We start from the raw sequence: 9,477 nt of genomic DNA, 5'->3' as shown, positions 1-9,477 counted from the left end.
TGACGTCACTTAGGAGTGTGTCATCAGCGTTTCCATAACAACCGAGAGCTGCCTGTTCTGCTTCACTTGTGCAGGAGCAAAAAACAAACAAAAAACCTGATTAAAATGTTTGTACATTTATTTACAGCATAAAATTGGAAACAATCCAAACTGAAACAAAATGCTGTAATTTCATAACTGATGTGAGAGTTAAAAACATTTTCAAACAACTCAAAAGCTGACCATCAGTATTAGGAAAAACTAATTTTTAAAAAAACCACGCATTTTCATAAAATATATACAAATTCTCAGCAAAAATGAGAAACAAAATAAAAATTCATTGAAAAATCTTTGTACATAAAAAAAAATGGAATGTGTGATCAGGAGGGGAGTCCTGCAGCGAGGATGCTTCCCAGCAGCGTCCGGTCCTTCAGAGCGTTTTCAACGTCTTTCTCCTCGATCTTTAGAAACACCTGCAGGAAGAAACAACATTTCAGATTACAGCCTCAACTTTATGATTTACAGGTTAAAACGCTCACCGTGTAGCTGGAAATGTTAAGATGGTTATAAGAGCGATAACAGATTTACACCTGCAGCTGCAACGATTTGTCAATAAATGATCGACAAAATGTCTTTTTTCCAAGCAAAAATGCCAAAATGTAATGGCTTCAACTTTTCAAATACAAGACTTTTGGACTTTACATTAAAGTAAATTAAATAATTTGGGGTTGATTGCTTTCAGGACAAACAAAAACATTTTTCTGATGTTTTATAGAAATAAAAAAGGACAAATAGCTGCAGCCTTATTTAAAAGTTGAGTTGCAGTCGAGCTGCAAGACTTTTCAAATGACATATAAACTCATATTTGCAACAATTGAACAAACTTACAACATAAAAACAATCTGCTGAGCTCACAGAAATTCTGGTTAAAGTTTTGATTTCAAGAGAAAAAGACGACAAAGTGTTTTCAAAGCTTTTTCTGTCGAGTCTTTACTCGCTGCCATTACAAATCCAGTTTAATACCAAATGTTCCGTGAGCGTTGATATGCAGAATAAACAAACACAAAGCAGCCGACTGAGAAGATTCAGAGCGATGCAACATTATTTTCTGGCGTTTCCATCCTTTGAGCAGAATCAGATAAGAGTTCATGGTTTAACTTTTCCCCATCTTTAACCTCCACACCCAAAGTTCAGTGATGCATAGCGTAATGTTTTTTGAAGTGTACCTTAGTGAGACGAGCCTCTTTGGCTTTCTTCAGAGAGAAGATTCCTCGACTCTCCAGCAGACCGCAGAGAGACAAACACTCTCCCTGAGCGACCGCAGAGACCTGCCGCTGGGCGCACAGACGGCTGTAAACCTCGTGGAGCTGAAACAGGAAACACAAAATAATCAGTTTCACACTTTGTTTAACAAGACCTGCATGTTTAAAAACACCAGAAAACAGTCTGCATTCAGGCTGAGCTTTACTGCCACCTGCTGGACATTTAGAATACAGCAGCTGAGGAAAGATGGAACTAGCAGGTTTTATTCTTATACATCTGTGTTATGTAATGTTAGCTTTACTGCTAACTGCTGCTGTAATATCTGCCTCCTATAGTTTACATGTTACATAAGATAGAACTTTATTTATCCTGAGGGAAAGTTGTTGTGCAGCAGTTGAGGCACAAAATAAGAAAAGGTGCAAATTATAGAATTAATATAAAAGATTAGCAATAAAAAAAGAAAAGAAAAGAAAGGTACACAATTACTGTAAAAAGGTTAATGTTTATTGTCTTTAAGAAGAAGAAATAGCTTTAAATCTACTTCGCACTGACATGTGACTTAAATCATAATTGTTTATCAGGATCAAGTCTTTATTTATTTCAGATTTCCATATTTTGCATTTATGATAACTTTACAATGAAATTCCAGAGTGAAGTGGATTCTGATTAGTTTAGATTTACAGCCGACTTTGTTTTTTCTTATTCTGAACTCTTTGTAACCACTCAAATCGTTTAAACATGAACTGAAAGTCCCAAAAATACAAATAAATTAACATTAACATTTGCTACAACCTCCCAGGACCCCTCTCAGTATCATTTAACATCTACTTTGGTTTATTAAAAGCATTTTTTACCTCTCCCTTCATTTCAACATGCTCTAGGTCGGTGACTCACCTTTCCGAGGACGATCTCTTTGCTCTTTCCGTTGCGTGTGAGCAGCAGCAGGCAGCAGACCAGAAGTTTCTGCTGCAGAGGGAAACTCTCTCCGGCAGCGTCGCCGCCGCCACACTGAGACGCCATCCGGTCGCCGTAAACCTCCGACAGCACCCGCGCAACCTGAGGAAGGCTGACCCGCGACACTGCACCTTAAACCGAGGACGGGAAGAGTGTCAAGTTAGTGTTCATGGTTCTCAAGTCGAGGGGAAAGAAAATTCAGCAAACGCTCGCAGCTTTGTTCGGACCATAATGCATCAGTGAACGGGGACACGTCGCAAAACTCACCTTTTGTTTCAGCTTTTGGATCCGATGCTTTCTTCCTCTCATCAGACTCAACAACCTCAACAGCTCTCCTGAAAGAAAAAAAAAGATCAATCTATTGTTGAAATTAAATCAACTCTTAACTCCATGAAGTTGAGATGAAATCAAATAATCAAAACACAGGAAGAAAAAATTAAAACATGTCAAGATTTTCACCATTTTCCTAAATTATTATTATTATGATTATTATTATGGACCACACAAATCAGGATTAAATCAAAAAGCTACACAAGCCAAACTGTTTCTGCTCCAAAAAAATAAAGAATCCAAACAAGAAGAAATAAACAAAAAACAATTTTTTATACCATTTTACTTAATTAATATTGAATTAAATCAGGATTAAATTAGAAACATCAAAACTGCATTTGCTCTAAAAAAAATAAATTAAGAAAGTTAAAACTGCAGAAAACAACATGGAGGTTTAACATCATTTTTGGGGGAGAAACTCGTACCTGCAGATGTCCAGAGCTTTCCTGGCGTCTCCCGACACCGCAGACACTTTTCTGGCACAAAACTGAACCGCGGAGGCGTCAAGGATCCCTTCAGCCGACGCCTGAACATAAAAGAACCACAAATTAATACAAACGTTTTAAAAAGGTCAAGATAATCACACACACGTGTTTATCTTTATTTAAGAAGTTAAAGCTCAGTCTACCTGAGAGAGTCGGTCCTGGACGATGGCGGTGAGCTCCTGGCGGCTGTAGGGAGGGAAGTGTAACAGCAGGGGGCGACAGTGAGGGCGAGCCTGCAGACGGGGCAGGATGCGGTCGGTCAGATCCAGAGCGTTGGCGATACCTGGAAATAAAATAACAAATATCTTTACTCATGTTCTTAAAAGACACCAAATATCGGAAAACCAACAACTCTCCCACAAAACCACATTTAAATGTCTTTACTTGTGTATTTTACAGCTGATATTGTGAGCAGGACTGAAATTAACATTAAGAATATTATTTTTCTGACAAAAAAATTGAGAATTATGCAAAAACAAATAAATGATTGACTTCAGTTAAAAAATAAAAAATAAAGAAATAATTATAATGTGTCTTCTGCTGATATAATAAAATCATAGCAGAGTCCTACTTATATTTCCCCCCACTTTTCTTTATTTTTCTGCATGTTTGTTTTGGAAACAGTTTTCATATTTATTCTGAGGTTTTGAGAAAAAAGTAAAATAAAAACAAAGAAAATTAACAATATTTTCTGTTTTCTTTTTAGTGATTTCAACTTCTGTTAATTTAAACAAGAATATACTGTTTATATCACTTTTAGCCGCCGAGAGGTATCCGTTTCATCTTACAGACACAGACGTGTTATTGTTGGCGGGTGAAGCTCTTACCGACGAGACAGAGGCGAGACTCCGTCAGGTACGGCCACTCAAAGATGGTGTAGAGGACGTCCTGAGATTTACTGTCCAGCTGGTCCATCTCGTCCAGAACAAGAAGCCTGAGGACGAAACAAAGTCTCAGTTATTACCATTTTCTTTTTATGATCACAACCTCACCAAGACAGAAATAACTCAAATGGTTGTCAGTTCAAATATATACAGAAACAAACAAAAGCCACCTGGGTTTAGTTCCTCTAAATACATAACCAGCTGCTGTTTAATATTTGCAATATGTGATTAATTATTTATCATCTGCTTTGCTTTATTCCAGCACTAATGTTGACTTATTAAATGTGTTTATTGTAAATCTGGTCATCAAGTACAATCGTTTTAAATGCTTTTGCTGGAAAATAAATATTAAATATAAGAAAATATTAAATATAAAATAGATATAATAAAGAAAAATATAAGACGCAATAAAAATATAAATCTTGTTTTTCCTTTTAAAAGTGGTTGCCTGTTGAACATGTGTTGGAATGACCGTCTTACTAGCAAAAAATAAATTAAATTAACTTTATTAAATTTAAAGCTGCACACAGAATTTAAAAAATATATTTTAGGCAGAATTGTGTCTTAATATGCAAGAAAAAGTTTAAAATAACTCACATTTAGCAAAAAATGTAATAGATTAGATTTAAAACAGCCCGCATAATTAATAAGTAAACTAAAACACTTCCAGAAGCTGAATGTTTTCTCAGTAACCTCCTGCATAACATATCTGGTTCTCTATGGTTCTCCCTCAGAGAACCGGGTGGGGTTACTCACACAGCGGGCCCCGGGGCCGTCAGGAACCTCTGCAGTCCGTTCTGCCCGCCCGGCGCTCTCAGCTTGTCGGCCAGCAGCCTGAAGATGGCGTGGGAGCTCCTCAGACTCATACAGTTCACCACCACCGTCTGTACGCAGGACAGCTCGGCCTGACGGGACCAGAGGAGAGCAGGTATAAATATTAACATAAAACAACAAATAATAATAATTTAAACAAGAAAACTGGTCACGGTGTTTGTGTTTACTTTACTCATCCTCCCCTTTTAAACTTCTATTTCTTTTTTTTCTATTTTTCTTTGTGTACTTAGATATTTTAAAGTCTCCAACAGTTCACACAACACAATTAAAAATGTTATTTTATAACACTTATGTAAATGATCATTTCCAGTGTTCTTTGTGTACAAATGGCAATACTTCAGCTTAAAAATGCTCCATTACAAGTTAGAGTCCTGTATTAAAAATCTTACTTAAATAAAACTGCAAGTATTAGCATAAAAAGATACTTAAAGTACCTGAAGTAAAAGTACAAATTATGCAGTTTGACCCATTTTATATTCATATACATTATTTAATTGTATTTTAATTAATTAATTATCTTAATCTATAATTCTACATCATTTATTGGTTGATTTATATTTAGCATCATCAATCTGAAATAAAGTAATAAATATAATGTAATACATTTAGTGGTGTAGAAATATAAAGTAGTATAAATTGGAAATACTCAAGTAAATTATAAGTGCCTGACAATTGTACTCAAGTAAGGTAATTGATTAAAGTACTGAGTTAAAAGTACTCTCCAACGCTGAATATTTCAGTACTACAGTAAACCTTCCTGCAGTGACTCAAAGTCCCCAGTAGGTGTCACTGCAGCCCTAAACATCTACTCTCACTGTAAACTACAACTTCCTCCTACAGTTAAATACCATCACTACTATTAAAGTACTATTAAAGTACCTTCATCTCCTGCAGTACACAGTTGAGGCAGGCAGTCTTGCCGGTGCCCGGAGCTCCGGAGATGTAGAGGCTGCCGGGGACGCGCTGCAGGGCCTTCTCCTCCAGGAAAGACCGAATGGATGCCCGCTCGGCCTCCCGGGACAGGAGCCGGTCGGGCACAGCGGTGTGGAGAGCCTGCTTCACGCTCAGAAACCTCGACTCTGGGGGAGAAAGGGGGAGTGTCGGGGTGAGTGGTGCTGCCCAGCGGGAGGATTTCAGTCAAATTCATCCTTATTTATTGACCAGATCACCGTGGCAGTTTATATCAGAGAGACAGAGTCAGCTGTGTATGTATAAGCTTAAGTTTTTCACTGAAATACATCAGAAAATATCAAAATGTCCACCACAGTTTCCCAGAACAAGAGGAGACGTCTTCAGATGTGTTTTTTGTTCAAACAGCTGTTCAAAACTCCCCCAAAATAATTGTATCAAAGACAGAAAGCAGCTGAATCCTCACTTTGTAGAAGCTGGAATTGACTCCGACACTTAAAAAATACACACTGAATATTGTTTAAAAAGCAATTGCATGTCATTTTCTGTGGGCGGAAATAGTGAACTGTCAAAAATCAACATTAAGAGTGATTTTATTTGTAAACAGAAGAAAACAGGCCTGCTGTCTGAAAGACTTTTGTCATATGAAATCTACAATAAATTATTCAAGATGGATAAGTTGGATATGGATCAGTGCTGAAACAATAAGTAAAGTTTAAGTCAGATTTTAAGAAAAAAATTTGAAGGTTCAAGCTCCTAAAATGTGAATATTTGCTGGTTTTCTACACCGAACATATTTTGGTTTTCAAACAACAAAACAAGACTTTTGATTTGGTCGATTTGGGCTCCGGGAACCTGTGATGTGTTACCGTTTGACATCACCGGATCAAATGATTGATAAAGAAAACAACAGCTGGATTAATAATAACAATAAATAATAAAAGGAAGAAGAAGAAGAAGAAGAGGAAGAAGAAGAAGAAAATGAGCTCCTGCCCTAACCTGGATTTGATAAAAAAAAGTATTATTATATTAGTATTATTCAAAACCTGTATCTCTCTTACTTTCTCCAAAGAGCCGAACGACCGGTGACTTCCTCTCTGAGTTTTGGCGTGCCGGGCTTCTAGCAGGCGTTTCCTGTCGCCTCGGGGACGATCCGGCGCTGGGGGACAGCGGTTGCCGTGGTGACGAGGATGGGACCAGCTTTCGGCGAACCGAGACCGGCGAGTTCTCGTCGAAACCGAGCTTTCTGGGCGAAGCCAGAGTCAGCTTGCTCTGCTTCGGAGGAGAACCGAGCGGCGCGGCGCCGAAGTTACAGCCGTTGTCGTCACCTGGAGAGACAAAAACGTTCCAGGTGAAGATGATGTGGAGGAAACTCGTATCGGAAGACTTTGACCTTAAATAAACAAAGCCAAGTCAAACGTCAGACTTAAAACAAAGCTGTCAAAACCAGAATATTCCTAATAAAGATATGAAAATAAAAACGAGAAAAAAGTACCGACAGTTCTTTGTGTATATTTGTGAGAATTCTACAAAGCCTGTGAAATCATGAATTTTGTTTCACATCAATTAAATAAAAGTTTCCACACTGACTGCTAGGAATAATTGAATCTGTGTCCAAGTCCTTTCAAATACACTTCATTTTAGAATTTAAGTTTATCGTTTTGGGAAACAACTTGAGAGTTAGCAGGAAATAAACACAACCTAAAGACAAACTATTACTTTAGGTAACAAAAGCTGTAAATAACATCATAGATTTAATATTTGGTATATAGATAAATGACAACCTGAATAATTTCTACATTATTGTTGTTGTTTGTCCCAAAAAAAAGAAAGAGGGGATAAAGTAAGTACTATAACTGATACTTTACCATCTGATTTTAGGTTTTTCTTTGTACATTGTTGTACACAACGTTATTAAATGTGTTACAGCAAAGGATAAAGTTCATTCATCTCTCAGACATGATGCTCGTGTGAGGAGGAGCTGCTCACCTGTGCGTTTCCGTGGGCTGAGGGGAAGTCTTGTCTGGAGGGAGGAGGGTGAAGGCTGGACCGCAGGGCGTCTGGGTGAGAGAGGAGACGGGTGGGCGACTGGTAGTTTAGGGGACATCGGGGCGATCCGGATCGGGTCGAGGTCCTGGAGTCTGGGCTTGGTCGGCGACGGGGTCGGAGATCTTTCCAGCTGTGGCGTCTTGGAGCGCGAGGAAACTCTGCAGGATTTGCGGCGAGGGAAGGCCAGCGTGGGCTGAGCCCGGCCGTTAGAGCGCGTGCTGGGCATCTTGTGGTCAGTCTGAAAGATGAAGGGAAAGAAAGATCCATCAATAACTGGAGGGAACACCTGGAGAAATGACCCATCAATTATCTGTCAGGAACACAGGTATTTAGTGATGTTTACAGAGTATTTGAGCAAATATTTAAGACTTAAAATTACAATTTTTTCATTTTACTGTGGTTTCTAAGAATACATTTACTGATCGCAAATCATGCGTGTACAAACTTCTTTATTTTAACGACCACACAACAATATTCCTTCAATTTTCTTGATTTGTCTGAGAGGAAGACCCTAGAATGAAAAGTATTTTTTACAGATTTTAAATCACATGTATATACTTCTTTATTCTTTAAGTTTTCCTTCAAATGTATTGATTTGTCTGAGATGAAGACCCTAGACACTTTAAAAAGGTGATAATATACTACTACACATCATCATATAACGGCAGCTGTTGTCTTATGACAGTGGTGACAGAAGGACACAGATGTTTAAAGTACTTCAGTGTTGAAATACTCCTACACTGAAAACTTGACTTGTACCAAAAGTAAAAGTACTCATTATGCAGAATAATGCACATTGATTACAGTGATGCATTAATAACTTTACACACTTCTGGGTAGTTTTTTATTATATATATATATTCATATATATCCTCATTTATCTCCAGATTTTGTATCAAATATCTGCAGACTAACTAAATGCATCAAGTAGAAAGAGTACAATACAACATAAAATATAAATACTTAAAGGTACAAGTACCTATGAACCGTACTTAAGTACAGTACCAGTGGTTCATGGCACTGTTGTGTGCAAGATTTCAATAAAGTTTCAGTAAATTGAATGCATGTTTCTTCATGTTCTAAAACACTGCTAATGTGGCAACAGATACTATAAACGTAACATGTGGTAAGTGTGTCTTCACGTGACGTCATCACCCGGAACAAACAAGGCAGTGTGGGTAGTTAAATGGCGCCAAGAAGGCAGACGATCAAAACGGTGGATATTAAATAAGATATCCTCGTATTCCGACATTAACATGACCATAAATGAGTTGAGAACACATTGCGTTATCGTGAGCGGACTTATGAAGGAAGATTCGCGACGTTAAATGAACTAATAGTTTGTGTTTTACGTGTTAAACGAGCAAATCAACACAGAATTAGAACTTATTTAAGGTTTATTTATGACTAATGTGTGGTTTTAACACTTGCATTAAAGCGTGGTGACGGGTTTACCTTCTGTGAAGCGTGCTGAGGAGTGTTCTCGGCTGACTGCGGTGTTTTCTCCCGTCCTGCAGGCCTTTCTGCGTCTCTATCCGTCCGCTCAATGAGCTCAAACTAGCGCCAACTCTCCTCCTGAGATCAGCTGTGCTGCGCGTCACTGCGCGCTGATTGGCCCGCCGGAGGTCACGTGAACAGCTTCCCCGCAGCTGATTGGCTCGGAGTCACACACTCGGATGTGACGTCAGGGTTTAAAGCAGCCGGGCAGGATATATGGCGGGAGTTTCAAGAGAAAACTGTTTTGGCGGAATATTATTTTTCCCGGGAACTTCAGTAGTTGTTTTTTGTTA

The 9,477-nt window shown here is 38.3% G+C and overlaps 1 protein-coding gene across 1 annotated transcript; it reads right to left on the bottom strand.

Moving 5' to 3' along the window:
* On the bottom strand, positions 1-9,324 carry cdc6 (cell division cycle 6 homolog (S. cerevisiae)). The gene is made up of 12 exons (XM_054604615.1): positions 9,143-9,324; positions 7,628-7,925; positions 6,700-6,966; positions 5,609-5,808; positions 4,652-4,800; positions 3,839-3,945; positions 3,155-3,294; positions 2,952-3,052; positions 2,464-2,531; positions 2,137-2,327; positions 1,206-1,346; positions 1-452 (listed from the first exon to the last, which is right to left on the bottom strand). Exons 2-12 carry the CDS (start codon positions 7,911-7,913, stop codon positions 360-362), a joined length of 1,743 nt encoding a protein of 580 aa, XP_054460590.1. The 5' UTR covers positions 7,914-7,925; positions 9,143-9,324; the 3' UTR covers positions 1-359.
* Between the last annotated feature and the right edge of the window lie 153 nt (positions 9,325-9,477).

Source organism: Anoplopoma fimbria, chromosome 9 (genome assembly GCF_027596085.1).
Source record: "Anoplopoma fimbria isolate UVic2021 breed Golden Eagle Sablefish chromosome 9, Afim_UVic_2022, whole genome shotgun sequence".
NCBI lineage: Eukaryota > Metazoa > Chordata > Actinopteri > Perciformes > Anoplopomatidae > Anoplopoma > Anoplopoma fimbria.
The sequence above is the reverse complement of the archived record's forward strand: the minus strand, read 5'-3'. Positions and strand labels throughout refer to the sequence as shown.

Excerpts from the sequence above, each read along its gene's own strand:
- cdc6 (XM_054604615.1), bottom strand. The coding sequence starts at position 7,913 with ATGCCCAGCACGCGCTCTAACGGCCGGGCTCAGCCCACGCTGGCCTTC. Across the intron at positions 3,295-3,838 it reads GTCTCGCCTCTGTCTCGTCG|GTATCGCCAACGCTCTGGAT; the intron begins GTAAGAGCTTCA and ends TTTTATTTCCAG. Across the intron at positions 3,053-3,154 it reads TCCAGGACCGACTCTCTCAG|GCGTCGGCTGAAGGGATCCT; the intron begins GTAGACTGAGCT and ends TTTTATGTTCAG.